Here is a 16,423-nt window from a genome sequence, read left to right on the forward strand (position 1 = left end):
TGTCCCAGCAGGAAGTCCACGCCCCTTGTGTGTTCTCAGATCTCCCCACCTCCCGATTTGTGCCCCAGCCTTTTGGATACACACTGACCGCTTGCTGCTCTAAGCTGAGCATTTTCCTTCCTTGACCTGCTGCAGGCTCATCGCTCTGCCGGCTCTGTGCCCTGCGGGGTCTGGCTGTGGCTGCGCTGGCCCTGTGTCTCCTGTGGTCTCACTCCTGCCCTGGCCTGCTCCCCAGGGCCCCCTCCCCGTGGCCTTTGCTGTTCCCTCCCCTCTCCCCTCCTCCCACATTGTCCCTCAGGCTTTCCCTGGAATGGCTCCAGAGCCCACCCCAAGCCTACTACAGGGGTGTAACCTGGGCCATCTCTGGGGGCTTTTCTAAGACTGAACTGTTACCCCCAACACCCGAAGGGCCAGCCTGCCCATCTCCCCGCCTCTTCTGGCCATGGCTGCTTAGTATGGGATGATCCCTGGGGGTCATGGGGATCAGAGAAGAGCAGCAGAGGCGAATGTCTCAGAAAAAGCAGGGACGTGAGGATGCAGGGTCTTTTACAGACAAGGGGCGGAGGCCCAGAGAAAGGGAGCACGGAAGTGGCTTGGGGAGGGTCACTGTCTGGCCTGCAGCTGGGCCTCAGGATGCCCTCTGCCTGCTCCGGGGAGGCGGGTGGGACTGAGGCTGCGTGTGTCTGCAGGCTCGGTGCTCCTCCTGCAGTGGTGCCAAGCGCAAAGCCAAGTCCGCCCGGCGGTGTCAGATGTGTTCGGGGTCTGGCAGGCGGAGGTAAGACCGGGCTCCCCAGCCAGAGCTGAGGAGCTGAGTGTGCTCTCACGGGTGTTCTTGCTTGTCACTGCCTGCCCTCAGGAAGGCAAGTGGGTGTTCGATCTGTCTTGTCACCCCTGTGTCCCCAGAGCTCTGGGCGTTGTAGGTGCCTGTCACCTCGGAGAGTGTTTCTCCAGACCAGATGGAGCCCATCAGGCAATCTGCGGGTGGGTGGATGGGAGGGATGAGGCACTTCCGGGAGGAAGGGAGGCAGTGGGTGAAGAGAGGAGACCTCTTCCTGCTCACGTGGAGGGGAAGTGAATATAGAAAAGCAGCCAAGGTGAGACTCTTAACTCGGAGGATCCAGGCCTGGGCACACCCTATTTATAACCCACTGCAGGGACTAAATGTAGGAGGAATCAAGGAAGGTCGGCTGATTGGCTAGATCAACAAAGTGCCTGTTCGCAGGACTTTGCAGTCAATGGGCCTGTTGCCCATTTTGGAAATGATGTATTCATAAATTTTTAAAAGGGAACAAGAAACCCCGATGAGTGAAACTCTCAACAGGTGCACTGGTTAATGACACTTTGGGCTCACCAAGGCCCAGGCCATCCTTCTAACAAGCCAGATGGTGAGCTTTGGAGGATCTGCCACCTGTGATTGGTAAAGAAGGTCTTAGATTTGGAAGGAAACTCAGGTTTCTTTCACTTAAAAAATAAAACAACTCCAATTCAAACTGGCTTTAGCAAAATAGAAAACCCGTAGGCCCATGCAGTGGAAAAGTCTAGGAATAGATTTCTGGAAGGACTTGAGGTATAGCTGGATCCAGGTGCTAAAGTGATATCACCAGGAATCTGTCTCTGTCCCGCACTCTGCTTTCCTTTGTTTTGGCCTCATTCTCAGGCAGGTTATCTCCTGTGGTGGCAGAGGTGGCCACCAGCAGCTCCAAGCTTGGCAACCTCAGTAGAAAAGGATGACCCTTTCCTGATAGTCCCAACAAAAGTTCTGGTGTAGATCTCAACACACCCACCTGGCTCATGTATTAGTCTTTGTATCAGCCCTGTGGCGAGAGTGATGGAATGAACTGGTTGGCCATGCTGAGGTCCCAGGCTGGTCCCAGGAGGGATGGGGCACAAGCCCTTGAACCGTGTAGGCTCTGGGGAGGGGGGAGAAGGGTGGTCTCCAGTAGGAGGTTGGAGCACTGCTATGAGAAGCAGGAGGTCTAGGTGGTGGGCACACTGAAGCAAGCCTTGCCCACCACAGCCCACCTTTCTGAGGAAGGAAGTGGGGCAAGGGCCCTGGAGCCACTGGGATGCCATGACTGTCTGTTACAATTGGGGCCCCTCTCAGATGCAGCACGTGCTCGGGGAGGGGGAACAAGACCTGTGCCACCTGTAAGGGCGAGAAGAAGCTGCTGCACTTCATCCAGCTGGTCATCGCGTGGTACGTGCGCCTCTCCTTGCCATGGCCAGGTCGGGTGGTGGCTGGGGTGGGGCATGGCCTGCAGTGGCGCCTGCAGAGGAGGTCCGCTTGGTTGGGGCTCTCACAGTGCAGGCGCCTGCTGGGAGATAGGAGTCCCAGGTCCTGAGTTCCCACATCAGGAAAGCTTACACACATTCAGGGTTTTTCCCGTCAGGCACCTTGCTAGATCAGCACCTGACTAGTTTCCCCCCTTACAGGTGAGGCTGCTGAGGCCCAGAGAGGCTAAAGCGTGTTCCCAAGGTCCCAAGGGTAGCATGGCAAGCCCTCCTGCCCTGGGCTGCCTGATGCCAAGGCCATGTTCTTAACGCAATCCCCCGGCTCCGTCTCTCATCCTCCTCACTTCCAGGAAGAACAGTCTGTTTGAGTTTGTGTCTGAGCACCAGCTGGACTTCCCTGGGGAGCTGCTTGCTAAAGCCAGAGGAGAGACCCTGTTTAAGGACGAAAACACAACGGTGAGGAAGGCTTTGCAACTGCCCCAAAGGGAGCTGGGTCCCTCCTCCCCTGTGAGCCCGGGTCTTCCGGTTCTGCAGGCATTGCCTTTATCCAGAGACTGGGCAGGAGCAGAGCTTCCCAGGCAGGACACAAGCTGCTGGGACCCTTCAGGGCTACTTCTGTTTTGAGTTTTACATCGTCAACCTTCCATCCTTCCCCTGTTCCTTTTCTCTCCCTCTTTTCCTCCCTTCTTCCCCTGCACAAATCTTGAGACCTTCCTCCTATACCAGGCACTATGCTAGACCCTGGGGATCCTGGAAAACAATCTCTGCCCTCAGATCTCACAGTTGTTGAGGGAGAAAATGATAATGGCATTTTCTTCATAGTGTTGTATGGTAGAAAGACAGGAAGAGGCAGAGGTGTTGGGGTGGGGAGTGGTGTTGGGAGCAAGTGGACGGTGTGACAACAGGGGTCAAAGTGTCCAGCAGAGGAAGCAGCAGGACAGAGGCCGTAATGAGCAGCAGAGAGCGGGGGGCTGGGGGCAGTGAACCGGCCAGAGCAAGGGGCTGAGACACAACAGGTGCTGGCAGCCAGATTAGGGAGCGTCTGTACACTGGGGGTTGCAAACTCTGGCCCTCACCCTGCTTTATATAAATAAAGTTTTATTGGAGCACAGCTCATTTGTTTGTGTACTGTCTGTGGCTGCTTTTATACTTCAAGGGCAGAGTTAAGCAGTTGAGACTGAGACCCTATGGCCTTCAAAGCCTGTGTTTACTCTGGCCCTTTACAGAAAAGATTTGCTGCCCCCTGCTGTCCACCTGGTAAGAGAATGTGGCTTTTATAGGACATCTACGGAGAGGTTTATTGGGAGGGTCAGGTTTTCTTTATTTCTCTTTTCTTTTCTTCCTTCCTTTCTCTTTTTACAGTATGTGGCTGTTTCAGATTGCCTGGTAAATATATCTAGTTTGACATCCATCACCATACAGTTAAAATTTTTTTTTTCTTGTGATGAGAACTTTTATGAGCTACTCTCAGCAGCTTTCAAATATACAATCCAGTATTATCATCTGTAGTCACAGCTCTGTAATTTACATCCCCAAGACTTGTTTCTATCTGGAAGTTTGTACTAACTGACCCCCTTCACCTCCCCCCGCCCCCACTCCCATTACCATCTCTGGTAACCATCAGTATATTCTCCGCATCTAGAAGTTTGGTTTTTTGTTTTTGTTTTAATTCCACATATAAGTGAGATCATAGGATATTTATCTTTCTATAACTTACCTCACTTAACATAATGTCCTTTGCCACCCATATTGTTGAAAATGGCAGGGTTTCCTTCTTTATGACTGCGCTATAGTCCTTAGCCTTCTTTCTTTGCCCCAGTCACTCTGTTTCCTAAAGGCTCACTTCAGGCATCACCGCTCTAGGAAGCCCTGCAGCCACCCTCAACCTGAGTTAGGCAGCAGCAAAGGTCTGATGGGTGGGGGAGTACTCTGTCCACAGTCCTCCTCTTTGGTTGGATCCAGGGTCTGCAGAGGTTTAAAAAGCCCCACCCATCCCACTCGCCCCTGGCCTGGGCCCTCCGCTCTCTGGGCTCAAGCTCCCCTCAGCCCTCTAAGGCTCCAGGTGCTGAGGCTTCGGGTCAGGAGGTCTGCGTCTCCCCCAGGTGTATCCCATTGTGGACTTCCCCCTGCGGGAGATCTCTCTGGCCTCCAGGCGCGGCATCTCAGAACACAGCGCCGCCCTGGCCTCCCGGGCCCGCGTCCTGCAGCAGGTGAGCTGAGGGGGTTCAGACTGGTGGGAAGTGAGGTGCCGGCTGGGCTGGGACTCCAGGGCACTGCCCTGTGGACATAAAGGAGGGAGTGGGCCCTTCCCTCTGCAGGGAGGCTCCTTGCCCAGAGTGCCAGGGCGGAATGATGGGGGCGGGGAGGGTGAGGGGGGAAGGAGCCCCAGTGGGAGGAGCACGGAGGTACTGGGGACTGACTTGGGGCCACAGTGGCCGGAGGGCAAAGAGCAGGCCGGGCCCCCCGAACGCCACAGGGAGAGGTTTGGGTTAATTTATCCAGAGAGTGACAGGAAGCTTGCAGGGTTTCACGCAGGGATGTGGCTCAGTGTGATTTTGATTCTCACCCCCTGGTATTCATTCAGCGAGGGGACGGGAAAGCTCGAGATCTAGGGTGGAAGGCAGGGCTGGAACCCAGCGTGCGGCCCGACAGGGCTCTTGCCAAATCTCCGGCCCCCAAGGCTTGGACCGGCGGCCTGGGCCAGGGCAGTTGCGCGGCTGTATCCTCCTGGCCACTAGGTGGCGGTGCTGCCCATCGCGCCTCCAGATGCTGCGTGGTGTGTGGGAAGGGACGGAAGGGACGGGGGTGTGTGTGTAAAAGAAATGGGGCGGGAAGATGAGGGGTCGAGCCGTGAAGCCCAGCGCCTGAACTTGGTGAGGAGTCTCTCCCGGGTCCGAGTTTTACAGTTTGGGTGCAGATCCTGGTTCTCCCGTATCTCAAAGTGGTCCCACACCAGCTGCGAACTCCTTGCAGTTCAGTTTTTAACCTGTGAAAAAGAGATGCTACCATCGCCTCAGAGGGTTTTGAAGGAATGAGATCATTTGCTTTAACCACCCGGAACCCGATACTTAAATAATTTTATTTGGCTGTGTCGGATCTTAGTTGCATCATGCGGGATCTTTTGTTGTGGCCTATGGAGAAGGAAACGGCAACCCACTCCAGTATTCTTGCCTGGAGAATTCCATGGACAGGGGAGCCCGGTGGGCTACAGCCCGTGGGATCGCAGAGAGTTGGACACGACTGAAACATCTTAGCACATTTATTTATTATTTGACTATGTCAGGTCTCGGTTGCATCATGCGGGATCTTTTGTTGTGGTGCACAGGCTCTCTGGTTGTGGCACATAGGTTTAGTTGCTCCACGGCACATGAGATCTTAGTTCCCTGACCAGGGATGGAACCCACATCCCCCGCATTGCAAGGTGGATTCTTAACCACTGGATCACCGGGGAAGTGTCCTTCTATTCCCTTTGCAATGAGTATTCCCCTTCTCTCTGCACATCTATCCTATTTGCAGGAGAGAAAAGGATGCATTTAACTTAATAGTGACCCTCTTGGAGCTGGAATGAACCTCAGCATGATATGGGGGCACTGCAAACTCAAAGGCCGGCAGGGTGGGTGGTACTGTGGGTGGGAGGGCCCCTTATCCAGAAGGCTGGGCCTCCCCTCGGACAGAGATTTCAGACCTTCTGAAGTCCACATTTTTATATGAAACCTTCCAGTTTTTCAATATTGAGAACAAAATTTTTAAAAATGCTAAGAACATTGTATGGGCTACCAGGCTGATTTTAGCCTGTGGGCATCCTCAGCTACCTCTGGTCTACTTCAAACCATGACTTTTCCAATAAATCAGAGGGGGCCCAGAGAGTGGAAGTAATTTAGGTAAGGAAACACAGCTTCTTAGTGGAAGAGCCCAGGAGTAGAACTCAACTTTTTCAACTCTAAGGAATATGTTATTATCTACCACATTCAAGGCACACAAGTGACTCTCTGAAAGCCAGGGAAGGTTTGCAGGGCTATCTGCTGAGGGATTCAGGGTGCTTTTCACCTGGCAACCACTGCAGGGACAGTTCGCTTACCAGGTCAGGCTCTGCTCCCTGGTTCTTGCACATGGTCACGGGTTTTGAACCCTCTCTTCTGTCCATGGGCCTCCATGCCCTCATCTGTAAATGGGTGTGGCTGGACCTTGCATTAGGCTGGGCTCTGCAGAAGCAGCTCTGAGACAAGGATTTGTGTGCTTGTCACGTGTTAAGCAAGGGCTCCCAGGGAAAACGGGTGAAGGGATTGGGGAGCCAGAGAAGGATGGTCAGGCAAGGGGGCGATGCAGTGGAACTAGTACTCTGTGTCAGCCACACCTCAGCAGCTGTTCACCTGGAGGTGATGCCTGGTCTGCAGCCCCATCCAGAGAGGACCCCAGATTGGTACCTAAGGACCCTCGTTCCTGCAGCCCTGGTATATTCTGGGGGCACTACAATGCAGACCCCCAAATATTGAGGTGTCTGTTTTGGGACTGGGAAAGAGGATCAGGACATGATTTTAGCAGTTTGTGATTGCAGATGGTTCTCCTGGGATGTTTTTACTGCTGAGGCTGGCAATTGGAGTCCTTTTGAACCCTTCATTTGGCAAAGGGGCACTGACTACCCAAGATCACACAGTATGTTGGCGGCAGGCCTCCGTCCACACCCTGGGTCTCCTGGGCTTTCTATGATGGCACAGCCCCATCTCAGGTGACACAGGCCATTTGTGTGGTGGTCCTGGAGCAGGGAGGGGTGAGCTAGGGGCAGACATGCATTTTTTTTAAAGAGATGTAATGGGGGAACACTTCTGTGAATCTTTGCCCCAGATTGTCTTTTGGGTTGGCATCTGTAGCCCAAGAGTCATGCTGATATTTTGCTCAGGGTTAAGACATTAGCAAGTAGAATCCAGTTAGGAGACAGCTGTCGTACGTGGGGCCCTAATGTCTCCTTTCCTAATATCTCCATCGTTGTTTTAATATAAAAATGTTTACAATGACTTTACCCTCCAATTTTTTCCACCTCACTCTCTCCCTGCCCCATCTAAAAATTAATGTCCTGTTTTGGGCTGGTGACTTTCCCTACATCCTGAAACTCCCCTGGGGATGTCTGTGCCTTCACTTGATGAAACTTAGAATCAGGTGATGGTTAAAGATGAGAAGTCAGTTTGGGGCAGAGCTTCGGGTGAGAGAAGGAGCCTAGGAGGAGATACATCTGGAAGGCAGGTCTGGGCCAAAATGGCAACTCCAGAACATGAGCTTCCTCCTGCAGGCAGGAGGGAGCTATGAGGGTTCTTGAGGAGGTGAGTGACTTGAACAGAGCACTGAGGTTTTTTTTTTGGCCAACTGTTTCCTCAGCGCCAGACCCTGGAGCTGATCCCCCTCACAGAAGTTCGTTACTGGTACCAAGGAAAGACGGACGTCTACTACATCTATGGCACCGACCGCCAGGTGTATCTGGTAGATTACCCCGAGAGATACTGCTGTGGCTGCACCATCATCTGACACCACACAGCTGCCCCCAGAGCCTGCCACTCACATGTGCCCCGAGGACGGCCGAGGTCTCTGAGGTCACTCACTGTTGGCTCCTCTGACAGTCACAAACCCCTAGGTATCCTTCCGGAGAATGCAGCTCCTCTGTCTAGCCACAAGTCCCTCTGGAGCCCCTTTGGCAGAATTCACTTTGTATTTATCCCTCAAGAATTCATCGACACACATTCCTTTAGGAGGAGTAACTTAAACCAGGGGCTTTGCCTCTGGCCTCTGAACTAAAGTGCTGATTGAGTGTGGGGTTGATTTTGCTTTTTGCTGGGTCAGTCTCAGTTCTGGTGTGTGTCTGCTAGCATGGGCCTTTTGTGGAGCTGAGTGATCTTGAATTGTTGAAAGATACATGGAAATTTGCTGCCATTTAATGCCACTCAGGCAAAAGCATACAGAATTTTACTCCTCATTCTGTGGGTCAGAAATTCAGATGCTGCTATTGCGTGATGACCTATCTCTGTTCCATGATGTCTGGGACCTCATCTGGAAGATTCAAAGGCTGGGGTGGCTCAAGGGCAAGGGCGCTGACATCATCTGAAGGCTGGCTCCCCCAGATATCCAGGGGTTGATGGCGACTGTCAGCTGGAACACCTACACGTGGCCTCCCCAAGCAGCGTGAGCTTCCTCACAGCGTGGCGGCTCTCAGGGTAAGCACCCCTCATGTGCACCCTAATTAAGGACATAGAGATCTGCTCCAAGACTGGAGAACAAGTCTGCTTGTTGGGTAGACTAAGGGTCTGTATGCTCATTCTACTCTGGTGCCTGTGCATGGGTAAATTTTACAGAGTTTTAGAGGATACATGCAGGTTGCTGTATCACATGCTGAATTTACAACCCGCCCACTGAGAATAAGGAGAATTGCATACCTTGTCCTGTGCAGGGACGCTGGGAGCGGGGAGGGCACATCCCACACACTGAATGCCCGGTTGGTCACCTTTGGAGTGCTGGGTCAGGGGCTGCGCGAGGCACCGTGAGCCTGGCTGTGAGTGCTCAGATGCCCCTGTCGGTCTTCCAACGCCTGCCTCCACCTGGAAGAGGATTGCTCCCCCAGGCTTGACGTGGAGGGGGAGGCTGGGGCCATTCCCCCGCGGCATTGTACAAATGGAGGGATGGTTTTTGGTTGTTGCTCTCATTGGTGGATGGAGTCCAGGAGAGCTGGGTGTCCGGCAGTGCTCAGGGATGTTCACACAGCAGAGCATCATTCCACATGTTACAAGGCTGGCAGATACCCCGCCGACACCCACAGAGAACTTCGACAAGGTCTTATGAATGCAACGCTGATTTTTATTTAGTGTTCACCTCTGTTATTTGATTTTTATGGTATGTCTTGTTTGAAATGGCTCTGATCCTCTCCTTTAAGTCCACACTTGTAACTCCGTTGCCTTCAGTGGAGTTCCTCGGGCCATGTGCTTGAGCATCACAGATCAAAATACATGTATTAAACCACTGTTGTCTTCTCATTTCTCCTTTATATTTCAGTTTGGGCATTAAATTGCTTTAAAAATGGGATGTAAGTGGGTTGTGTATAAGTGTCATTGTAGGGTGAAAAGGGAACCTTGAGTATGTTAGAGTTGAGGCCGTGTAGCTCATATGTGCTGTTGGCATGCGAACCAGACCCAATGAGAAAATCCAGCTGGAATAAACTGGGTCATGGGGGTACTGTTCTAATTGAGCCCCTGTGAACCAGCAGCCACAGGGATCCTTGCTTCTGGTGGTTCTGGCAAAATCTCAGATGGTCACTGGGTCCTCTGGCTGTTTGATAACTGGTGTGTGTTTTCCCCTGCAGTGTGATCTGTTTTCATGACTTTGGCTGTGGCCAGGATCTGACTTAATTTGCTCTTTCTGCCTGTTACCCTAGGGCTGAGTTGGCTGTCACTGTTCGCCCCAGACGAGTTAAAGTCCCTGGAGGGTAGAGTGCAGAATTTGAGGGCGGCCTTAACCCCTGCACCGGCCGCTGTACACTGTGGCTCTGGTCCCAGTTCGGTTCAGTTGTGGAGGCACAGCAGATGCAGTGGCTAGGTTTCTCTTTACAAACCTGCCAAAGGAGAACACCAGCCCTGCCCTTTACAGTCACTGACAGACGCTGGGCCTCTGCCCGGCGGCCAGAGCCATGCAGGGCTTGGTGAGGGTTTCCCAGACATCTGATGTCTCTGCCCTCAGACTATAGGATGGAAGGAGAGGCTGTCTGCAAGTGGAGGAAAACGAGAGAATCCATGTGAGAGTCAGGTGGCTTTACAAGATGCGGAAGCCTAAGGGCCAAGGTGGCGGCAGTGGTGGTGGGTACAAGCATGTGTGTATATGTGCATGTGTGTATAGATGTGTGCACGAGTATGTTCATGTGTATATATGCATGTGCATGGTATATGTATGTTTTGTGTGCATGCATGATGTGTGTGTATTTGTGTGTATTGCATGTGTGTGTTTGCCAGGCTGGGAGGATCACTCCTTAGAAGGCAGGAGGGACTTTCTCCCTGACCTGGTTGTCCTCTCTCCCTCCTGGTCCCTGTCATTCTTTGTAGCTCCCTAACCCCAGCCTTCAACACCTATCAGCTTGTTGTACTTCAGCCAACTTCAATTTCAAATTCATGGGCAGCCCTTGATATAGACAGCCATGAGAGAACTGTGTTTTCTAAGTCAGGACTGTGGCATTATATTTCTCAGCAGGAAAGACCTGTCTAGATTCAGTGGCTGGGGCGTTCAGCTTAAACTCCAGTCTCTGCTTGCTTACATTTCATAGGCAGGGATTGTGGAAAGACCGTATACATTGTGGTTCAAATTCTGGTTCCACCTGTTATCAGCTTCGTGACACTGGGCAGTTCTTTAAACCTCATTTTTCTCCTCTGTGAGATGGGGTGGTACAGCTTGCTTTGCAGGGCAGACTGGAAACAGATCAGACTGCAGAGCTCTGTGTAGGTAGGTGCTCAGTACCTAGAAAGGACATCTCTTCCTTCTGGGGGCAGTCAGTGCTTGAATGCTTGTCACAGTGCCTCTCCGGGTGACTAGTGAGCTGGAGCTCGTGCACCAAAGTGACTGTGAGTGACATGTGTTCCACCAGCTCGCCTGCTCAGCTCAGCCCCTACACACTGCTTCCTTGGGTCATTTTCCCCTCACCCCGAGGTCAGGCTGCGTCCTGCGGCATCGCCTCTTCGCTGTCTCCCAGGGCGCATGCGCAAGTGCCGGCCCCTGCTGTGCCTGGTCTCCGCCTCCCTGCGCCCTGGGTCTTGCCCATCATTGCATTACGTGAGTGTGGCCTGTATCGGAGAAAACCACCGAGCGTGACCCACGGGCTAGATGGACGTGCCACGCGTTGATTTAACACAGATACTGGGTTTTGATTCCAGTCTGGCCTCTCCCAGCTGTGTGCCCTGGATGAGTCCATTTACCTCCCTCTGGGCCTTCAGGTTTATACTCCGAGGAGAAGGTTGGATCCCATTTTTCCTTTTCTTATTTTTCCTCTTAAAATTTCACCGTTTCTCCCTCAAATGAAATCTCTGGGACCCACACACACACACCAGGCTCACAGGCCAACAGGGGCTGCCGTGGTTGGAGGCCCCAAAGGCCTTCCGTACAGTGCCCCCTCCTCACCTCCTTCCTCCCGCCTCTGGGAACACACTAGAGCCAGGCGCCTCTCTCTCCTGTTCTGGGAGGTGGGCGCCTCTCTGACAGACCGCGGGGCAGTCCTGGGAACCTTCTGTCTTTTGTTTCTTTTTTTCTTCACAGAATTAAACCTTTGACCTGAGCTTATTTTCTGAATGCGTATTTCTCGTAGTGAAACATGCATAGAGACCAGCACCGTAGATGTTCTGTCTAGTGGTTCTCTAAGCAGTTGATATTGATCCTGTACTTTGGAGCAGCCTAAGGACATCCAGATTTGGGGTACCTTCCCTCTAGCCGGGTCCCCATGCTGTAGGAGTACATGGGATTTAGCCATGGGATTTCCACCTCAAAGAAAGATGTGACCTGGACGTGGGCAGCTCATCTTTTAGACCCAAATGAGTCAGTGTCATTTTAGTGACAGTTTGTTTTTGTCTCATGATCAGAAAATCAGGCAGGGCTTTAAGGGGGCTGGAACACAGGATGGGAGTTCTGCTGGGGAGACAGGGTAGCGTGGCACAGAGCCATACCGTGTGGTCTCCATGGTCACAGTCCAGGGTTCAGATCTTACAGCTCACCTGTACTGGCCCAGAGGCCTCCAACTGTAAGATGGGAACACTGACCCCTAGGATTATGGGGGTGGAGCATCAAGGAATAGTGTGCATGGCAAATGAGTTCTCAGATGATTTGGGCTCTTAGTATGATGAGATCCAGGGAGAGGCCAAAGTTGGGAGGAAGAGATTAGACCCTTAGCATTGGGGGCAGAGCAGAGGGAGGGTGCTATAAACTGCATGTCTCCTCAGAATTTATATGTTGAAATCCTAACCCTCTAATGTGATGGTGTTTGGAAGTGGGACCTTTGGGAAGTGTTTAGGTCATGAGGGCAGAGCTGTCATGAATGGGATCAGTGTCCCTTAAAAGAGACCCCAGGGAGCTCCCTTGTCATGTGAAGTTAAAGCCAAAAGGCGACTGTTTGTGAGCTAAAAAGGAGGCCCTTCCTGCACAGCACACGGATATGCTGGCACCTTGACCTTGGACTTCTGGTCTTTAGAGCCATGAGGCATACATTTCTTTGGTTCATCAGCCACCCAGTCTAGCAGCTCACACAGACTTAGAAGGGTGTCTAAGCACAGAATCCAAGGCTATGTGATAACCAGGCAGTGATTTTCAAAAGCCAGTTGGAGTATCTGGACCTGACTCTACTTACCATCACCTAGAAAGTTTGTCAAAATGCAGATTCTCACTCACAGCCCTAGGTATTTGGCGTATTGGTGGCTAAGATTCTGTAATTGTAACCAGTGCCCAAGATGATTCTATGAATGGTCAGAACAGGACACTGACTTTTGGAGTCAAAAGAATAGCTTTGGAATCAGATTTTTGAGCCTGAAATTTCATTCCTTAGCTTGCCATGGGCTTACCTTCTCTAACCCTGTTTCTTTGTCTGTGAAGTGGGGGAGAATTCCTGCCCTCCCTCCCTTGCGGGTTGTTTGAAGGCTCAGATGGAGGAACCTGGCAGGCCACAGTCCATGGGGTCACACAGAGTCGAACATGACTGAGAGACCAACACAAACACAACAACCAACAATAAGATGCTGAACGGAAAAGCACTTCGCAAACTAAAACTCTGCATAGATATTCCTCCTGTAAGGAGTGGCAAGGACAGCCTTCATTGTTTCCAAGACTTCCTGCTCACTTTAACTCTGTCCACCAGGGGGCAGCAGGCGCGCACACATGAAACCTTGGAGGGGCTCTCCTGCACCAGAACCCTGTGAGGGTCTCTCAGCAGTCCTCAGGCTATCGGGGAAATCGATGTGGCTCCAGAAATTTTCTTCAGAGGTGTAGAATATCTTCCGTTATCCATTGACTCCAGGTAAAACTGCTTTCTCCTTCCAAAAAGAGACCATGGAAATCAGTAGGGACATTTAGGAAAGCAGACTTGAGATGCCAGACTGGAAGTTAGGGCTGTAGGTCAGCACATTAGCTGTTGGATCTAAGGGACCAGGGAAGCAAAGGTGGATCAGGCCCTGATATTGCCTTGAGGACTCTCTGTCTTCAAAATAATAGTGAACATTTCGGGAGTACCACCCATGTGTCAGAGGCTGTTCTTGACTCCTGACGTGTCCTCTGATGAGAGTCCTGCAAGGGACGTCTGAACCCAAACTCCACTTGACAAAGGAGAAACTGAGGCCTGTAGAAGTTAAATCCAAGTCCCATGTTCAGTGGAAAAGCAGTTATTTGGACACATGGACATGGGTGGTCTGGCTCCAGAGCCCACGCTGTGTCTGGTTTGGTGGGGAGGTAGACTTGATCATGACAGGAATAAATGCAACAGGAGACTCAGCCTTTGTTACTCCTTGTCCCCAGGCCAGCTGGTGACGCCCTCTGAGCTAGGCAGTGCCTTGTGATGGCAGGTAGTTCAGTCACTCACTGCTCCTCCTCACCCCCCTCCCTGGGTGCTGGACAGCCCTTTAGTGTGATCCTTGCCCTCCTTGGTGGTACCCTGGGTTCCTGGAAGAAATCAGAGGGAGAGATACTGTGCTTCCTGCCTGTTTTTGTTTCAGATGTCCCCAGGGATCTGGTAGAACTCCAAGCATCTACCTTGGGAGCTCATGGCCAAACATGCAGGAGACCCAGCCCAGCGTCGGAACTTTGTTACATTAGCAGAACTGTTGTCTCTTCCCACCTCAGTCATATTACAGAGCCCAGTGGGATTCGTCTCGTCAGGCCTTGGCAGGTGCTGTGATTCTGCCCAATCCCCTTTTGCCTTTTCACTGATTGCCACTGAGAATAATGATGACAAATCTTTTTTAAGCTTTTACTAAGTTTATCATGAGCTTTTGTATGTGCTAGACCCTAAATCTCAGCAATCTTAGGAAGAAGGGACTTTTTTTCTTTAACACTATTAATTTAATCTTCCAACACTTATTATTGATTATTTAAGGTATTCCTAAACTGGGCTGTGTTGTTTAGCAAAAGCAGTCTCCTGGTTTAAAGTCTTAACTCTAACTTTATTATTAACTCTAATTTTATTATTATTATTATTTTGGAGTATAGTCGATTTACAATGTCATATTAGTTTCAGGTGTACAGCAAAGTGATTTAGTTATACATCTATCCTTTCTAATGTTCTTTTCCATGATAGGTTATTACAAGGTGTTCAGTAGAGCTCCCTGTGCTATAGAGTAGATCTGTGTATATAGTAGTATGTGTGTGTTATTTACATTGTAATTCATCCCTCCCCTGCTTTTTCCCCTTTGGTAAATGTTAAGCTTGTTTTCCACCTCTGCGTCTGTTTCTGTTTTATAAGTAAGTTCATTTGTATCATTTTGTAGGATTCCAAGGATGAGTGGTACCTGGTGATGTTTGTCTTTCCTGTCTGACTTACTTGCGTAGTACGCTCATCTCTAGATCCATCCATGTTGCTGCAAATGGTGTTATTTCCCTCTTTTTATGGCTCAGTAATATTCTGTATATAGATACACCACACCTTCTATATCCGTTCATCTGTCAGTGGGCATTTCTGTGTCTTGGCTATTGTAAATAGTGCTGCTATGACCATTGGGGTGAATGTGTCTTTTTAAATTAGAATTTCTGTCTTCTGGATATAAGCCTAGGAGTGGGATTGCTGGATCATATGGTAGCTCTATTTTTAGGTTTTTGAGGAAGCTCCATACTGTTCTCCATAGTGGCGGCACCAATTTACATTCGTGCCAACTGTGTAGGCAGGTTCCCTTTTGTCTATAAGGAGGGGCATTTTCTATCTCCGTCTCACAGGTGTGCAGGTTGAGGCGCAGAGACTTTAAATCACCCACCACCGTCACGTAACAGGAAAGCTAGAATCACGCTGGCTGTCTTTGAGTCCCGGGTGCGGGGCGGTGTGCCGGCATGGATGGCGTGCCTCCCAGTGTGTGTGAGACCGGGCGAGGCCCCGGCCCTCCTGCGGGTGAGCAGAGCAGCTGACAGCTGGCGGATGAAGTGAGCTGGTTGGCGAGGCCTGGATCCAGGGCTTGGGACCTGTCCTGTGGAAGCCTCCTGGATCCAGAACTCAGAACGGCTGGTTCCCTTAGGAAAATCTGGGTGCCATTCCCAGATGGGGTTGGGGAATCTACACAGCAACACAGTCAACAACCAGGGTGGGATTTGTGCACACCTTGGACGTGAGGCATCCCCCAGCCAACCTCTTTCCCCAGAGACAGTAAGCTTGTGCCTGTTCAATGTCACCCATGAACTTGATGAAGACCTGGGTGCAGAGTGCCCTCTGAGGATGCAGGGGGTGGGCTGGAGGCTCTCCATCTACACTGGCCTCAGCTCAGTCAGTAACTGGGAGGAAAATCAAGCTCCCAACTTTGCTTCTTTCCTGCCATGAACAGCGTCCACTGATGGTCGATCTGCCTCCAAGGGGGGAGGTGCTTAGGAAGACAGAGGGCCAGTCTCCTCTAAGTGACACATGCTGTCCTCAAATGGGGCAGAAAGCAGCCTCCTCACTTAGAGTGAATGCAGACAAGCCAGGCTGTGGGGCCAGTGTGGTGTGGTGATGGGCAGGTGTGGGCCGGGGGCTCCAGGGCAGTGACTCTTGGTGGAGACGAGGGAATCTGGACTCTTGCAGGGGAGCAGACCAGAGTTGATCATGACAACAAGAAATCCTCCTGGCTTGAAGCATCTGCTTATTTTTTCCTTTCTTCCAGCTTGACTCAGAGAGAGCTTTCTCAAAGATGGATCCAGCCTCTTTAGCATTGCCCTGGGGTGGATAGCTGGAGACACAGCAAATGATCCGTGAAGGGATGGGATTTGTATTGACAGACACATGTTTACCCAGATCAATTAGGGGAAATTATTTTTCTTGCAACACTCCCCAAACAAGGCTTTGCAGCTGATAATGAGTTTGAACTGCACAGTATGAATGACAGAAACGTGAAAGGAGACAAGAAGATGATTTGCCAGATTGCCTCTCAGGGAGGGCGCTGTACGGTTGGGAGGTCAGACGTGGATGACCCCTTGGACCAGAGGGCAGGATGCTCTGTAAATTGCTCTGCATAATGAAGGA

General features: G+C 51.3%; 1 protein-coding gene across 1 annotated transcript in view; it reads left to right on the forward strand.

Annotated features, from left to right (window-relative positions):
* Window positions 1–9,232, forward strand: part of SSUH2 (ssu-2 homolog (C. elegans)) — a 23,250-nt gene extending 14,018 nt beyond the window's left edge. The window contains exons 8-12 of the mRNA XM_010828415.1: window positions 690–775; window positions 2,105–2,197; window positions 2,583–2,688; window positions 4,335–4,442; window positions 7,603–9,232. Coding sequence (XP_010826717.1) covers window positions 690–775; window positions 2,105–2,197; window positions 2,583–2,688; window positions 4,335–4,442; window positions 7,603–7,749 — 540 coding nt within the window. The 3' untranslated portion in view covers window positions 7,750–9,232. The remainder of the gene's footprint in view (window positions 1–689; window positions 776–2,104; window positions 2,198–2,582; window positions 2,689–4,334; window positions 4,443–7,602) is intronic.
* Window positions 9,233–16,423: the final 7,191 nt, after the last annotated feature.

The sequence above is a fragment of the Bison bison genome, unplaced genomic scaffold, assembly GCF_000754665.1.
Source record: "Bison bison bison isolate TAMUID 2011002044 unplaced genomic scaffold, Bison_UMD1.0 scf7180017864492, whole genome shotgun sequence".
Taxonomy (NCBI): domain Eukaryota; kingdom Metazoa; phylum Chordata; class Mammalia; order Artiodactyla; family Bovidae; genus Bison; species Bison bison.